Source organism: Oryctolagus cuniculus, chromosome 15 (assembly GCF_964237555.1).
Source record: "Oryctolagus cuniculus chromosome 15, mOryCun1.1, whole genome shotgun sequence".
Lineage (NCBI taxonomy): Eukaryota > Metazoa > Chordata > Mammalia > Lagomorpha > Leporidae > Oryctolagus > Oryctolagus cuniculus.
This window is the reverse complement of record NC_091446.1, coordinates 8,658,471-8,676,476: the sequence shown is the minus strand read 5'-3', so window position 1 is coordinate 8,676,476 and position 18,006 is coordinate 8,658,471. Positions and strand designations below refer to the sequence as shown.

The following is an 18,006-nucleotide window of genomic DNA, read 5'->3' as shown; positions in this document are numbered from 1 at the left end:
CAGGAGGGGACTTGTATCTTTGTTCCCAGTTTTAGCCATGTGGCTAGATAGGAGACCCTGTGTAAGTTTGGGTTTGTCATAGACAGGGAGAGACAGCAGGACAGGAAAAGTGCACAATTGTGAGGAGACTGCCATGAGTTCACAAGCCGGAAGGACCTTTTTAGAAATGTTTAGAGTGGTTAAGAATAGCGTTTGGTTCTTTCTTTAAGAAGTCACTGGGCGGTACTGGACTGCTGTTTGATAACATTTGGGTTATGATGATACTGACACTTCTGGGAAGATCCTTGGGAAAGAGAGATCAATTTTACATTTTTTATAGAGATCTTTCCTTCCAAAACATTTAATGAAGCTTTTTAATAAGTGACTTTTTGACTTAAGTCTGAAAGCTTTTACTATTATTAGTCTTACTGCAGATCCCACAGTTATCTTGACTGTAATAATACATTAATTCAAAATGAAATCTTAAGTCATTTATTAGCATAATTTAAGTTAGACTTTGACATTGACTATGTTTGAAGTTGGTTGTTCTTGTTCTGTTTAACTGTCATTTAAAAAGGGAGAAAGATAGTTTTCTGCAGAGAATCTAATTCTTCAGATGTGACAGTAGTTATACTCTTACTGGGGAGAAGATTCCAAGTACTATACAGGTGGCAACTCCCGCATTTGCTTCCAGCTGTGAGCAGAGGTGATATATATAAAGAATTACTTTCTCATTTGCTGAGCAGCTTACTTTTGGTAATATTAAAGCATAAAGTGTCAAGGTTTTTTAAAATCTCATTTCAGATCTGCAGTGTTAAAATAAAATGGCTTCACTAAGGTAAATGTTAAAGCTTAATTTTAGGTCTTTGGACCATTGCTGAGTACACAGCGTTTGGAAACTTACTGACATGGTATCTGAAAGGAGCTCTTGGTGCAGAGACTTGATTGCTTTAGGTGCTTGTCTGTAATGCTTATTTGTAGAAAAATGGAAATTATGGAATATTTTTCTATAAAAATAAAATTTTCTGTTGATACTTGCTATAGTAGGACTTTGTTATACTGAATGAGTAATGTTAAACTTTTTAAACCTAATATTATTTCCTTGTGGGTGCTGTGTAGTAAAGAATATGACTTTGTAATTCCTGTAAGATATTTAAGCAGCTATATGTTTGCTGTTTATTTTAGTATGTCATTTGACTAGTTGAATTGCTTTGATTCCGGAAGATAGTGTTTGGGGGGAATTTATAAGCAAGCTTCCTTTGAACTGGAATTTCTATTGAATATGAGAGAGTATTTTTTTAAAAAGATCAAGGAAGTTTTACTTAGAGTAAGATGTTGCTTGCTAGATGGGTCCCTTATTCTGCAATAGTTGTGGTTTTGCCTCTTTAAGTGGCCTGGCCTTTTATGGCTCAAGATCTCTACATCTTGGATTGAGTTTACTTTCTTCTGGAAGCAAGGACAGTCACAGACAGGAGAACTGGAAGCATCCCCGGGGTTTCTGATGCAGCATCTTCCCCAGTACAGGAGTCCCCCAGGAGGATTTCCTCGGCAGGTGGGCAGGTGGCAGGTGGGCAGGTGCTCCTATCACCAAGGGTGGTAATGCCCTTGAGATGCTGGCAGGTTATTGAGCAGCGTGAGTTGGTGGCAACAACATAAAGACAGTCTTGATTCTCACCGTTCACTGCTGTCAGCTGGGCTTTGTAGGATCTTCTCTTTCCCGACCCCTGCCTTGTGACATTATAGGTGGTTTTTCTATCATTTACTGCTATTGGAAGCTCTAGCCTCATCTATTCCGGTTTAAACCTTCAATCTCATGTTCAGTTTAAAGCGCCTTTCCTCCCTTACCCCAGATCTGGAAGGCTAGGGAGAGTGTGGGGTGCTCCTGGGACACATGCTTTTTTCATCCCCCTCTTCAGAGATGCACTTGGACAGAGGTTAGTCAGAAGAGAAATGCGAATCGGCCAGTCTTTCTTAGCCCTCTCTTGAGTAGCAGCAGCAGGCCATTGATGTGCACTGATTGGGGAGATCTGCAGGGACACTCCCTGCTCACAGTTACAGATGGGAAGTTTTCTGTGGCTAAACTTTTTCCAACCTACACACCCCCCTGCCTGGTCCTCCTGAGCCTTCAGTCCAGACCCTGGTTCCTGGGAGTGTGTATGGGGGTGAGTAGAGGTGGATATCTTCTCTTTGCGGCCACATTTTTGACTACAGCAAGAGCATTAGTGTAGGTACTGGTGCAGTTTCCAGTCAGCACGCTGGAAACTCACGTCCATGAATGGCAACTGCTGGCATGCCGGCTGCTGAAGTTTGGCCTTGTTTTTGTGCCCTGCCATTTCTGGTCAGTTCTCTTTGTCCGTTTGTTCAGGTAGTCACAAGCCAGTCACTCAGTCCACTGCACCAGTAGACACTGAGCTGTCCAGTCTCTCCTTGTCAGCACTTCTGATTTCGGTGAGTGATTTCTCCCAGAGGGCCTTGCCACTGTTCTGAGTGAAAACCACTTTTGCTTTTCTTGTGTTCTCTCTGAAGACTTATAAGAATTCTAATTCTTTCCTTCTCTTCTGATAGCTGCTTATATAGGGTGGAAGGCTGGTAAGGTGGTGGTTAGGTTGCCAGAGCCCTGAGGGGTGTGTGTGTGTGTGTGTGTGTGCGCGCGCGCGCGCGCGCGTGCTCGCGCTGAAATCAACCCCTGGTCAGCTTTTTGTCTGTCAGTGATTCTGGGGTAGTAGGGATACTGGTTCCACCAGGCATCTTATTAACATAACAACGAAGTCCTGTGGCCCTGAAGTTCTTGATGGCTCCATGTAGAATTTAATTTTCTTTCTGTATTTCTCTTTCCTTACAACTTTTATTTTTGGATTACTTCCTGGTTCCTGACTGATGAAATGTTAGCTGTGGGCCGGCGCCGCACACCGGGTTCTAGTCCCGGTCAGGGCGCCGGATTCTGTCCCGGTTGCCCCTCTTCCAGGCCAGCTCTCTGCTGTGGTCAGGGAGTGCAGTGGAGGATGGCCCAGGTGCTTGGGCCCTGCACCCCATGGGAGACCAGGAAAAGCACCTGGCTCCTGGCTCCTGCCATTGGATCAGCGCGCCAGCCGCGGCGGCCATTGGAGAGTGAACCAACGGCAAAGGAAGACCTTTCTCTCTGTCTCTCTCTCTCACTGTCCACTCTGCCTGTCAAAAAAAAAAAAAATGTTAGCTGTGAATATGTTTATTTATGACTGATTTATAAGATCTAATACACCTTAGAGCATGAGTAAAGCGGAATTTAAACTTTTTGGAGGAGAATTTTAGTAATAGAGCTTTATCTGTTGTTACTTCACACTAGCTTGACTAAGAATATAAATGCAAACAGAAATACGAGGTTTGAACTTTCTTCCTTTCATCATCTAGACAAACCAGTCACCTGCTAAGTGATTTCTTGTCTCATGAGGAGAAAGCAGCTTTCTGTCTGGAAACTTGAATATTAACATGTGATGCAGTAATTATGGGTTACCTAATACTTCATTAAACAGATAGTTTTTGAGTGACTTCCCTGTGCCAGCCACTGTTTTAGGCATTGGAAAAACAACAGTAAATAACAACAGCAACAAAATCTCTCGGGAAACAAACGAGAAACAGGCAGATGAGTAGTATTGGCTCGACAGTGGTGCATGCTAAGAAGAGTGAAGCAGGGCAGAGAGATAGGAAGTGGCAGACAGTTTGTAGGACTTGCAGTTTTAGATAATTCTAGAGAAGACGTCACTGAAGAAAGTGACCTTTGAGTTAGAAGGCCCTGAGCTGGGAGCTTGTCAGGTGAGTAAGGGTGGGGGTTGGGATGGGACAGTAGGGGAGGTGAGGCCTGTGTGTCTTTTTAAGGGCTTTGGTTTTTACTTCGAGTGAGATACTCTGAGTGCTTCTCAACCTTGGCTCAATATTAGAAGTATCTGGGGGAGCTCTGAAAAAGTTCTGATACATAGATGATCCAATGATCGGTGCGGGGAGGAGGGTCCAGCTGGGGAATCAGAATGTGCATAGGGACATTACATGGGCTACTGGTTTCAGCAGACATCTTGTTAACAGGTAACAGTGAAGCCCTGTGACCCTGACGAGGTCTCACCTTGCAGGGCAGGAACAGGCAGGTGGGTGTGTAGGTTGGAGAAGGTTTAACCACAGAAAATTTCACATCCACTTCTGTGCAGCAGGGAGTCTCCTGCAGATCTCAGCAGAATGCCAGTTTGGTTTCCTAGTGGTGGACATCAGTGGCCCTGACACTTGTAGTTGTTGTTACAAAGGGCATAACGACATTTAAAGATTTAGAGCAGTGCTTGCAAGTCATAATATGTGTGTTTTTAGAATGAACACTTGAATATATATATATATTTAAAGATTTGTATTTATTTGAAAGAGTTACACAGAGAGAGGAAGAGACAGAGATAACTTGATCTTCATCTGCTGGCTCATTCCCCAAATGGCCAGAATGGCCAGGGCTGAGCCAGGCCGAAGGCAGGAGTCAAGAGTTTCTTCCGGATCTCCCACATGGGTTCAGAGGCCCAAGGACTTGGGCCATCTTCTGCTGCTTTCTGGGGTACATTTAGTAGGGAGCTAAATTGGAAATGGAGCAGCCAGATCCCAAACCAGCTCCCACGTGGGATGCTGGTGTCACAGGTGGTGGCTTTACCCTCTATACCACAGTGCCGACCCTTGAATATATGTTTTAATGGGATGACTGACTGCCATGTTGAAATAGGTTGAGGTGGGGAAGGGGTCAAAACAAGGATGTCCTACAGTAATTTAGGTGAGGGGTGATGGTTGCTAGGACCAGAGTGGCAGCGAGTAGTGCAAAGCGGTGGGATTCTGCATATATTTTGAAGATGAGCCAACAGGATTTGCACATGGAGACAAATATAAGACTTAAGCGTAGGCATCCAAGGTGTTTGGACTGAACATTGGAAGAGGGAATGACCATTTACTGATATGTCTCAGATGTCTGTTAGAAAAGTAGACCTGTAGAGCAGGAGATGGTAAGGTGAGTGGTTTTCAGTGGAGTGTTTGGGGCTAGAAATAGCAATTTTGAAGTCTTCAGTGTTTAGACCTGTGAGAATGCATGACCTCACCAGCCTGATGATATACAGAAGAGAGTTCCATAGACTACACCCTTGAGTCATGTTTGCTTTCAGTGATCTGCAGGGTGAAGCGTTCCTTAAGGTTTCTGATGTACTTTAGAGTGAAAGACAATAGTATTTCTTTTTCTTTTCTTTTTTATTTTTTTTTTTAAATTTTTGACAGGCAGAGTGGACAGTGAGAGAGAGAGACAGAGAGAAAGGTCTTCCTTTGCCATTGGTTCACCCTCCAATGGCCGCCGCAGCTGTCGCGCTGCGGCCGGTGCACCCCGCCTATCCGAAGGCAGGAGCCAGGTGCTTCTCCTGGTCTCCCATGGGGTGCAGGGCCCAAGGACTTGGGCCATCCTCCACTGTACTCCCTGACCATAGCAAAGAGCTGGCCTGGAAGAGGGGCAACCGGGACAGAATCCGGCACCCTGACCGGGACTAGAACTTGGTGTGCCGGCGCTGCAAGGCGGAGGAATAGCCTACTGAGCCGCGGCGCTGGCCCTTTTCTTTTCTTAAAGATTTATTTTATTTATTTGAAAGGCAGAGTTAGAGAGAGGTCTTACACATGCTGGTTCACTCCCCAGATGGCCGCAATGGCTGGGGCTGGGATAAGTGGAAGCCAGGAGACAGGAGCTTTACCTGGGTCTCCCAGGTGGGTACAAGGGCCCAACCTCTTGGGCCATCTTCTGCTGCTTTCCCAGGCACATTTGTAGGGAGCTGGATTGTAAATTGGCTTCTGTATGGTATGCTGGCATTGCAGGCAGCAGCTTAACCTGCTTTGCCACAATGCCAGGCCCCACATTTCCTTTCTGAAAGAAGCTTAAGAAATAATCTGTACCATGTAATTCACCCATTTATTTTTTAGAAGTTTTACTTATTTTTACTTGTTTGAAAGGTAGAGTGTCCCTCCCTCCCTCCCTCCCTCCTTCCCTCTCTCCCTCCCTCCCTCCCTCCCTCCCTCCCTCCCTCCCTCTCTCTATCACACACACACACACACACACACACACACTTACTTTCTGTTCATTCACCAACTGCTTGCAACAGCTGGGGCTGGGCTCTGCCAAAGCCAGGAGCCTGAAACCCTAATCAGGTCTCCTGTGTTTGTGGCAGGGACCCAGGTAATGGAACCATCGCTTGCTGCCTCCCAGGGGATACATCAGCAGAAGTGTGGATTGGCAGCAGAACTGGAACTCCAGGGTAGGCACTCCATTATGGAATGCAGGTATCCCAAAGAGGCATCCTGCCCACTCGACCCTGTCCCTCACCAATTTAAAACATATAGTTCAATTTCATATCCACAGCTGTTCTGTGGATAGGAGTATTCTCAGTTGCGCTGTTATCACCACAATTGTTTTCAGAATATTTTTTACCATCCCAAATAGAGACCCTCTATCTAAACATCTCCTCATTTCCCTCCTGTCCCCCTGTACCTAGGCAACCACTAATCTACTCTGTGTCTCTGGGGACTTGCCCATTCTGGATTTCATATCGGTGGAATCGTATAATATATGGTCTTTTTACAGACAAGTGGTATCCACTAGTACCTGATTTCTAGATTCATTAGACACTAATGCATTGATAAAGGTGGGGGCTCTAGAATTGTAATACAGGTACGTTTTCTTTTTGGTAATTAGTAAGAAAACTATTGGGTGATATATTGAGACTGTATGAATATTCTGTTCCCTACTATTTCATGTAATGGCTTTAGTGTTCACTGAAGATGCTTGCTGAAATCAGGGATTATTTTCGGATTTCAAATTGATGATTTTCTGGTCCTGTCATTCCAAAGGTAATGATGTGTTCATAGTATTTCTAGTTTGTGGATGCACTCTACAGAGTTTTTCCTTTTGTTTGTGTTTGTATCTCTTTTGCTGTGAAAATCGTGGTTCCTAGTAATAAATGTTTTATATCTTAATTTTATGTTAACTGTCAATAGTATCAATGTATTTGCATTATCCTGTAATATACATAGTCTTTTCATATACTAAACTAGTTTCACATTATTGTACCAAGTAGGCATGCTGGATTCCAGGACAGATGCAAATATGATTTTGCTGAATGCTGCCAAATTCACCTCAGTAGGGTTTTACCCTTTTACATTCTTACCAGCAGTGTTAAAGAGTTCTTATATTCTTACCACCTCACCAGTGTAGTAAGTTGTCAAACTTATGAGTTTTTACCAGTTTGATAGATGAAAAATGGTATCTCTATATGGCATAGATTATTTTAACTTTCAGCGCATTGTCAGTATCCACAGAAGTAGACGGAACAGTTTAACTGTGACCTTAGGTACCTGTCATTTAGCCCCAAAAGCTGTCAACCTGGGCCAAGTTTCCTCCATTCATTCTCTCTTCCCAAATTATTTTGAGGCAAATTCCAGATAGCATTTTATCTTTATTAATAAATATCTCTGAATAATGACTCTTTTTCTTTTAAGAACTACAATACCATTATTACACCAAAAATATATATTTCCTTAATAACATCAGACAGTATTCAAATTTCCAGTTTTCTTAAATATGTCATTTTCTTTCCTTAAAAAAACAAAACAAAACACAGGATTTAAATAAGGTCCACATGTGTGATTGGTCCAGATGTCTTTTTAAAAATTTTTTAATGGTTTATTTATTTATTTGGGAGGCAGAATTGCAGAAGGAAGAGAGACAGATCTTCCATCTGCTAATTCACTTGCCAAATGGCCACAATGGTTGGGGCTGGGCAAGGCCATAGCCAGGAGCCAGCAGCTTTATCTGGGTCTCCTGTAAAGGTGCAGGGGCCCAAGTACTTGGGCCATTTTCCACTGCTTTCCCAGGCACATTAGCAGGGAGCTGGTTCTGAAGTAGAGCAGGCAGGACATAACTGGTACCCATATGGGATGCCAACATTGTCTCAGGCAGCAGCTTAACCCATTATGCCACAATGCCAATAAATTTTCTTTTTTCTTTTTCTTTCTTTTTTTTTTTTTTTTTTTTTTTTTTTTTTGTTTTTATTTGACAGAGTTCGACAGTGAGAGAGAGAGAGGTCTTCCTTCTGTTGGTTCACCCCCCAAATGGCCGCTACCGCTGGCGCTGCACCGATCTGAGGCCAGGAGCCAGGTGCTTCCTCCTGGTCTCCCACATGGGTGCAGGCGCCCAAGCACTTGGGCCATCCTCCACTGCCTTTCCGGGCCAAAGCAGAGAGCTGAACTGGAAGAGGAGCAGCTGGGACTAGAACCCTGTGCCCATATTCGATGCTGGCGCTGCAGGCAGAGGATTAGCCAAGTGAGCCATGGTGCTGGCCCTAGTAAATTCTTTCTTAATTTATAGATTCCTCTCCAGTTTCTTACTCCTACTGCTTTTCAATTTAATTTTGAAGAAACTAGTTGTCCTGGAGCTGGTGCTGTGGCATAGCAGGTAAAGCCACCGCTTGCAGTGTCAGCATCCATATGGGTGCTGGCTGTAGCACTTCCAATCCAGCTCTCTGCTGGGCCTCTGCACCCACGTGGAAGACCTGGAGGAAGCTCCTGGCTCCTGGCTTCAATTGTTCCAGTTCCAGCCATTGCAGCCATTTGGGGAATGAACTGGTGGATGGAAGACCTCTCTCTCTGCCTCTGCCTCTCTGTAACTCTGCCTTTCATATAAATAAATAAATCTTAAAAAACAAAACCAAAAGCTAGTTGTCCTCCTTTCCTCCACCTGCAGCCCCGTGCAGCTGCTGATCTGCATTCTGTTCTATAAACTGGTTTGCAGTTTTTATAACTTTATAGACACGCAGTCATTCAGTAAATGGCCTTTGATGTTTGTCTTTTTTTCACTTAGTATGATTTTGAGATTCGTTCATATAGTTGCATGTGTTAGTAATTCCTTTTACTGTAGAGATGTGATGTATATAATCCAGTGGATAGATACACCACATTTAATTCATCTGTTCACTTGTTGATGGAGTTTTGGATTGTTTATAGTTTGGGGTTTAGGAATAGAGTTACTGTAAACATTAATCAGTTAGTCTTTTTGTGCATATGTATTTACATTTTTCTTGGGTAAACACCAGGAATGGAATAAATCATAGGACAGGTTGATCCCACCATAATCAAGGTACATCACAGCTCTTTTACCTCTAGAATTATGTCAGTTCCTTTCTCCCTTTGCTGGTCTATCTGTTCTCTGTCCCTCTGTATCCTTTTTGGTTTGGTTCCTTTCACTTTGCAAAATACATATGAGATATTTTCTGTGTTGTTGTGTATATGAATATTTCATTCCTTTGTGTTGCCAAGTAGTAGTGCATTGTATTGGTTGTATCACAGTTTGTTTACTCATTCAGCAGTTGAAGGGAATTGGGGTTGCTTTTTTCTTGTCAGTTGTGAATAATGCCTCTGTAAACATCTGCATGCAGAATTTTGTGTGAGTATAAGCCTTCAATTCATTTGGGATTTCTGGGTTGTATTGTAAGGGTACGTTTAACTTTGTTAGACACTGCCCAAATTGTTTCTGTTTTTCAAAGTTGGTATACCATTTTACCTTCCTACCAGCAATGTGTAGTAGTCATTTGTTTCACATCCCCGACAGCATTTAGTATTGCTAGGTGCTTTTGTTGATTTTAGCTCTTCTACTCGTGTTTTTGTATTTGCAATACTTTCCTGACTAATGATGATGAGTATCTTTTTTGTGTGTGCGTTTCACTATTTTCATATCTTCTTTGTCAGTTTACCTGTTCAAGCTTTTTACCCATTTTCCTGTTTGGCTGTTTGAATTATTATCGAATTGAAATAATTACCTGCTATTCTTGTATTTTAGGCTTTTGGTAGATACATGTGTGTTCAATATTTTCTCCCATTTTGTGCCTTGTCTTTTTGTTTCTTAATGGTGTCTTTCGAAGAAGAGAAGTTTTTCATTTTGATTAAGTTGATACATATCAATCATTACATGATTCAGGCTTTTTGTGTCTCACCTACGAAATTTCCGTGTACCCACATAGTTGTAAAAACTTTCTCCTCTATTTTCTTGTGCCATCTTCTGCTGCTTTCCTAGGCACATTAGCAGGGAGCTGGATTGGAAGTGGAACAGGGGCTGGCGCTGAGGCATAGCAGGTAAAGCCACTGCCTACAGTGCCGGCATCCCATATTGGCACTGGTTCAAGTCCCGGCTGCTCCACTTCAAATCTAGCTTTCTGCTACAGCCTGGGAAAGCAGTAGAAGATGGCTCAAGTCCTTGGGCCCCTGCACCCACATGGGAGACCCAGAAGAAGCTCCTGGCTTCAGATCTGCATGGCTCTGGCCATTGCAGCCATCTAGGGAGTGAACAAGTAGATGGCAGACCTCTCCTTCTCCCCCTCCCTCCCTCCCTCCCTCTCTCTCCTTCCCTCCCTCTCTCTCCTTCCCTCCCTCCCTCCCTCTCCCCCTCTCCCCCTCTCTCCCCCTCTCTCCCCCTCTCTCCCCCTCTCTCCCTCTCTCCCTCTTTACCTGTAACTCTGCCTTTCAAATAAAATACATCTTTTTTTAAAAAAAAGAAGAAAGAAAGTAGAGCAGCCAGTACATGAACTGGTACCCATATAGGATGCCAGTGTTGCAGGTGGTGGTTTAACCCACTAGTCACAATGCCAGCCCCATTGGGATAATTATTAATCAGTGATATACTGTGGATTTAATTTGATAACATTCTGTTAGGAACTTTCCTTTCTTTGTTTATAAGGGGTATTGTATTGTATTTTTTTTTTTTTTTTTTTTGGTAATACTTTTGGTAGACTTTGGTGTTTGGGTAGTGTTTGTCTCATTAAACATGTTAGAAACTGCTCTCTTATTTACTCAGAGGGTTTATTATTTCTTTTCCTTAAGTGATGAATGCAGTTCACATATGAAAATTTTTGGACTGCACTTTTCATTTTGGGAAGGTTTTAGTGATGAATTCCACTGCTTTAGAATATACAGGGCAATTCAGATTTTCTTATCATGTGAGTTTTTTCAAAGAATTTGTCCCTTTCCTCTCTGTTATCAAATTTGTTTGCATAGTTTTTGTTTCTTTTTTCTTTTCTTTTCTTTTTTTTTTTTTTTTTTTTTTTAATTTGACAGGCAGAGTTAGTGAGAGAGAGAGAGAGAGGTCTTCCTTTTTCCATTGGTTCACCCCCAAGTGGCCGCTACGGCAGGCGTGTTGTGGCCGGTCGCGGCCAGCGCATTGCACCGATCTGAAGCCAGAAGCCAGGTGCTTCTTCCTGGTCTCCCATGTGGGTGCAGGGTCCAAGCATTTGGACCATCCTCCACTGCCTTCACAGGCCACAGCAGAGAGCTGGACTGGAAGAGGAACAACTGGGACAGAATCTGGCGCCCCGACCGGGACTAGAACCCGGGGTGCCGGCACCGCAGGTGGTGGATTAGCCTAGTGAGCTGTGGCGCCAGCTGCATAGTTTTTTATATTATACTTTTTTAAAGATATATATTTTTAAGGAGTTTTAAAGATTTTATTTATTTACTTGAGAGGTAGAGTTATAGACAGAGGGAGAGACAGAGAAAGATCTTCCATTGGCTGGTTTACTCCCCAAATGGCAGCAATGGCTGGAGCTGGGCTGATCTGAACCAGGAGCCAAGAGCTTCTTATAGGTCTCCCACGCAGGTGCGGGGGCCCAAGCACTTGGGCCATCTTCTGCTATTCTCCGAGGCCACAGCAGAGAGCTGGATCAGAAGAGGAACAGTCAGGACTAGAACCAGTGCCCATATGGGATGCCGATGTTGCAGGTGGAGGCTTAGCCCACTATACCACAGAACCGGCCCCTATATTATTCTTACTTTTTTTTTTTTTAAGATTTATTTATTTATTTGAAAGTTAGATATACACAGAGAGAGAAGGAGAGGCAGAGAGAGAATTCTTCCACCTGCTGGTTCACTCCCCAGATGGCCAAAACAGCCAGAGCTGTGCTGATGCAAAGCCTGGAGCCAGGAGCTTTTTCCAGGTCTCCCAGTGGGTGCAGGGGCCCAAGGACATGGGCCATCTTCTACTGCTTTCCCAGGCCATAGCAGAGAGCTAGATTGGAAGTAGAGCAGCCAGGACTTGAACTGGCTCCCATATGGGATGCTGGTACTGTAGGTGGAGGCTTTACCTGCTACGCCACAGCACCATCCCCTATTCTTATTTATTTTGAAACTCAGAGCTAGAGAGAGAGGGAGATCAATCTTCATCTGCTGGTTACTCCCCAGATGGCTGTAACAGCCAGCACTGGCCAGGCTGAAGCCAGGAGCTTCATCTGGGTCTCCCATGTGGTGGCGGAGGACCAAATACTTGGACCAATCTTCCACTTCTTTCCCAGGCACATTAGCAGGGAGTTGGATCAAAAATGGAGCAGCCCAAACTTGAATAGGCGCTTGTATGGCATGATGCCAGCGTCAGACAGAGTCTTAACCTACTATGCCACAATGCTAATAAGCCCTGTATTATTATCCACTGTAGGATGTCCAGTGATATCCTTTCTGTAATTCCAAGTATTGATAATTTGTCTTCTTTCTTTTATATTGTCCACATAGCTATAGATACATCAATTTTGTTGATCTTTTTGATGTAGCTTTTGACTTTGGCTAACTTTATTTGTTTTCTATTTCATTAAATTCTTTCCTAATATTTATTCCGACTTTAGGTTTACTTTTCTTTTTCTAGCTTTTTTTTTTTTTCAAGGTTTATTTACCTGAAAGGCAGAGTTGCAGAGAAAGAGGAAGGAGAGAGATTGATCTTCTGCTGGTTCTCTCCCCAAATGGCCGCAGCAGATGGAGCTGGGCTGGTCCGAGGCCAGGAGCTTCTTCCTGGTCTCCTATGTAGGTCCAGGAATCCAAGTACTTGGGCCGTCTTCTGTTGCTTTCTCAAGCACATTAGCAGGGAGTTGAATGGGAAATGGAGCACCAGGACAGGAATTGGTGCCATATGGGATGCCAGTGGCACAGGCAACGGCTTTACCCATTACAGCGCAACACCAGTCCCCTTTTTCTAGTTTTTTAAGGAGAAGATTTACATCATTGATTTTAGACCTGCCTTGCTAATAAGAGCGTTTCAGAGCTATAAATTTCCTTGTAAAAATTTCTTTGGCTGCATCTAAAAATTTTGACTTTTAAAAAAATTATTTATTTGAAAGGTACAGTTGAAGAAAGGCAGAGGGGAGAAGGAGAGAGACAGAGAAATATAGATCGATCTTCCATCTACTGGTTCACTCCCCAAATGGCTGCAATGACCAGGGCTGGGCCAGGCCAAAGGCAGGAACCTAGAACTCTATCTAGGTCTCCATGTGGAATCAGGGGCCCAGGTACTTGGGCTATGTTCCATTGCTTTTCCATATATCAGCAAGAAGCCAGATTGGATCAGAGGTGGAGCAGCCAGGACTTGAACCAGCTGTCATAGGGATGTTCGTGTCTCAGATGACAGCTTAACTAACTGCCACAACTGTGGCTCCAAATGTTGACTTTTTAAAATTTTTTATCAGTTAACCCTGCTTTCTAATTTCTCTCTTGATTTCTTTCATCTGTGATTTACTTAAAAATGTTTTAATTTTTGAATAGCTAGTATATATACTATATATATAGTATATATAATATATAGTATATATAATATATATTATATGTATTATATATAATATCTTTTATCTGTGATTTACTTAAAAATATGTTTTAATTTTTGAATAGCTAGTATATATATATATATACTATATCTATAGTATGTATATATATAGTATATATATCTCTAGTATTAAACCAAAAAATAATGTTTATAAAATTCCATGAGTACTTTATATAGTTTAATTTTTTTTTTTAAGATTTATTTTATTTATTTGAAAAAGTTACAGAGAGAGGTCTTCCATCCACTGGTTCACTCTCCAAGTGGCAGCAGCAGCTGAAGCTGGGTGATCTGAAGCCAGGAGCCAGAAGCCTTCTCTGGGTGCAGGGGCCCATGAGCTTGGGCCATCCCCTAATGCTTTCTCAGGTGCATTAGCAGGGAACTGGATTGGAAGTGGAGCAGCTGGGACTCAAACCAGCGCCCATATGGGATGGCTGCACTGCAGGCCAGGTCTTTAACCTACTGTGCCACAGTGCAGGCCCCAGTTTCAGTATTCTTAACCCCAAAAATTCAAAATCTGAAATACTCTGATTTCAAAAACTTTTTGAGCTCAGATATGTTTCTTTGGTCAAAAGTGAGTTAAAAATATCAGATTTCAGAATTTTGGATTAGGGATGCTCAGCCAGTAAAGCCTATGCAGATATTCTAAAATAGGAAAAACTCCAAAAGTTGAAACACTTCTGTTTCCAATCATTTCAGATAAGCAATACTTGGTATTGTATTTATGTGGTATGTGCTTCAAAATGTGTGTGTGTGTGTGTGTGTGTGTGTGTGTGGCAGCAGTTTACTTACTTACTATTACTTTGCTTACTATTTACTGAATTGGCTGGGCCCATCTGGGTAGAACCTATCTAGGTAGTGCCCTTCGGGGATCTCTTGTGCAGTTGTAGTCTGGCAGCAGCAGGGCCAGAGCCGTCTGAAGACTTTCTTGGACTTCATGGTTGAGGTAGCTGTTCACTCCTCTGCTAGATGGCTGGGATAGGTAGGTGGATGTGGGCTGATCGCCCCTCTCCACACTGCTTCTCCATGGGACTGGCTGCGTTTATACAACATGGCAGTCTCGAGGCAGTTAGACTTCTTTCCTGTGGTGCATCTGACTTCTCCCAGAGTGACCATTCCAAGACCGAATCTTTGCAAGTAGATAATTTATCTGGTCTGCTGTTTCAAACTAAGAAACTAAGAACCGAGATAAATATTGTCACTGTAGAAACTGCATAGTAAGTAACAGTAAAGTATCCTCTAGGTTAATTTTGTTTAAATTGAAGTGAAATTAGCTGGTTAGCCATTATTAGCCATTCTAATATATAGAATTTGGTGGCATTTAATATATTCACGATGTTGTGCAACCACATTTCCTCATCCATATCTATTAAGTAGTCATTCCCTATTTCACCCTCTCCTGGCAAACACCAGTCTTAATTTCTGTTTTTCTGGATTTATCTATTCTACATCTTTCATATAAATAGGGTCATACAGTGTTTGACTTGTTACTGGCTTTTTCCAGTTGGCATATTTTTGAGGCTTGTTCAGATTATAACATCTATTAGTACCTCATTCCTTTCCCCATTGAATGGTGTTAATACCCTATTGAAAATCAGTTGGCCATGGGTATATGGATTTATTTCTGGGCTTTCAATTCTCTTCACTTGGTCTATGTCTATCATGGCAATACCATGTAAGTTGGTATTTTTTTCTCCTATACTAATTTGTTGGCTGAAGAAACTGGGTTGTTCTTTTATTTCCCACAGCCTTTGCTGATTGAGTCCTGTGGTGTAGTTTAATATTGGCCTCTGTGTTCTGTGTTAGCTATAAATTGGTAGTTGGATGTAGGGGAAATCTAGTAACTTGATCAGATTTAGATAAAAGTATTTTTATATGTTCACTTCATAGATGATGTGTCTTCTCTCAGAAGGTACATCATATCTCTTTCCATTATGTTAGCTTAATTTATTCTGTTTACTTCAGTTTTAATAGTTCAAAGGGTTTTAGAGAGACAGACCTTAAGATTTGAACTCTCGAATCTGCGTTCACGTTTTAATTCTTTCCTTGCTAGTTCTGTAATCTTGGTGAGTCACTTCTTTCTCAGTGCTACATTCCTCATCTGGGAAATGCGGGCAGTGATGCCTTCTCACAGGGTGTTGTGAAGATTAAATGAGATTTTGCATAAAGAAGAGCTTGCACAGAAACTAGCATACAGGAAGTGATCAGTAATCATTAGTTGTTATTTTGTGGATTATTCTGAAGCAGTCTGAAAGATTACCTTGATTGGTAAGTGAGGAAATTGAAATTTGGATATCTAACCTGACTGGGTTTATGTTAGGGAGAAAGTAAATTGTTCACCTGAGGTGAGTAGCTCCCCTTTGTCCCTGTCTCAGTGAATAGTTACTCATTATAAACCTAATTTCAAAAGTGATTCTCGCTCATTCTTCAAATTGGTGTGAATTCATGTTAACTCGCTCCACCTAATGTTGGGAAGAGGAACACACTGTACCATAGTGCAGACTTGATCTTAAGGTTCACTGAGGAGCACTGTGCTTCTTCATAGGGAGCTTACTAGTGATGTTTGTATTTTACAGTGTAATGTTCAAGCCCAGAGATGCCTTATGTGGATCGTCAGAATCGCATCTGTGGTTTTCTCGACATTGAAGAAAATGAAAACAGTGGGAAATTTCTTCGAAGGTACTTCATACTGGATACCAGAGAAGATAGCTTTGTATGGTACATGGATAATCCACAGGTTTGTAAACTCTGAAGGTTACCTTTCAAGAGCATATGAGAGTTTTATTTGTTAAAGTGTTTGATATACTATACAAGTTTTAGGATTGTCTTCTTAAACCATGTACTTGTATATTTAGATTTACTTCCTCTGGCTGTATTCCCCTTGCCCTGGTTCCCAATCCCAGTGTCTTTGAATTTTGGAAGGTGAAACTGGGTTTTGATAAACACTCATGTCTGGATGTGTATTTTTCGCTTATTGAGAGGGAAATGCTATCTCTGATAGAAAATTCTTAACTCATTTGGATTTGATACTATATTTAGGATACAGACTGTTAGGTTTTGATGAACTACTTGATACTTTTGCACATGTAAGTGTGTAGGTTTTTCATCTTGTTAGACTTGAGTGTCATTGTGAGGACATCCATGAACTGAGTGCTCTTGCCTTTTTTTTTTTTTTGTCTTGCAAATCACTGGAATAAATGTCATGAATTAAAAGCCAGAATCCTAGTTTTATGATCTTTGATGGACCTAAGATTAGAGATCACATGTCAAGTATTTTTAAACTTCATCTACTTGTGAAACTTTATTTCAAATAAAAATTGGTTAAAAAAAGTTGAAAATGGAGATGTGTATGTAAAGCACTAGCAGACTTCTGTCTGGTGTGTTTGTGCAGGTGAGCGATGGAAGAGCATGGACTTGTAGGAGGTTCCATCATGTCTCACAGAGCAGGAAGTAGATCCTCTGCTAACTAGTCCAGTATTCTTCACTAGGTTAGATAAGATCGTGTATGCTATATATATGTTTAAATGGAATTGGAATTATAAGAAACCTTAGTATTAATTCATCCCCCACTTCATGTAAGAAACTCATCTATCTCTGGGCTTTATTTTGGTTCTTATTTGAACTACACATTACTAAGAAGTATTTCTTGTATTTGGGACCACTTCAGTTGTAATTTTTTTCTGTGAGCCAAAATCTAGTTCCTTATGTTTTCTACCCATCAATCCTACTTTTGCCTCTGATTCTCTATAAAATATGTTTAGTCCATTATTCACAGATAACCTTTCAACTTTTGGAGGATAATTTGTATGAGACTTGTCTTGTAGGAACTGTCTACTCTCGCTGCCCTTGTAGAGCTCGTTGAGAGCCTGTTTTACTGCCTTGTCTCTGGGTGTGACCAACTTTCCTGGGTGGTAACCACCTAGCTGTGCCACTACATGATTATTACCTGTGTTTATTTGTCCAGAGTCAGTGAGAGAAACAACAGGTCTGCAGAAACCAAAATTCATGTTTACTTTTAAAAATAAATGAATAGGGTCCAGCATGTGGCACAGCAAGTTAAGCTACCACTTGTGATGCCTACATCTTGTATCTGAGTGCTGGCTTTTCTGCTTCTGCTTTACCTCCTGGCTAATGTGCCTGGGAAAGCAGTGGGTTATGGCCTCATTATTTGGAGACTTGCTTGAAGTTCCAGGCTCTGGGCCTTGGTCTGGCCCAGCCCTGGCTTTTGTGGGCGTTTGGGAAGTGAACAAGTAGATGGAAGATATCTTTGTCTCTGCCTCTCCTCCTCTCTCTGTCACACTGCCTTTCAAAAATAAATAAAAAGTCATATTCCTCTTTTTAACGACTGTCTTTATTTGGACACAGTCCCCTCACAAACTCTG

At 42.0% G+C, this 18,006-nt stretch overlaps 1 protein-coding gene across 9 annotated transcripts in view; it reads left to right on the top strand.

Annotated features, from left to right (window-relative positions):
* The window catches only part of PLEKHA1 (pleckstrin homology domain containing A1), a 63,243-nt gene that overhangs the window by 1,542 nt on the left and 43,695 nt on the right, over nt 1-18,006 (top strand). For all 9 annotated transcript variants that reach the window (XM_008270616.4, XM_051824321.2, XM_051824323.2 and 6 more), the window contains exon 2: nt 16,201-16,361. In XM_008270616.4, the coding sequence (XP_008268838.1) occupies nt 16,221-16,361 (141 nt within the window). In that variant the 5' untranslated portion in view covers nt 16,201-16,220. The remainder of the gene's footprint in view (nt 1-16,200; nt 16,362-18,006) is intronic.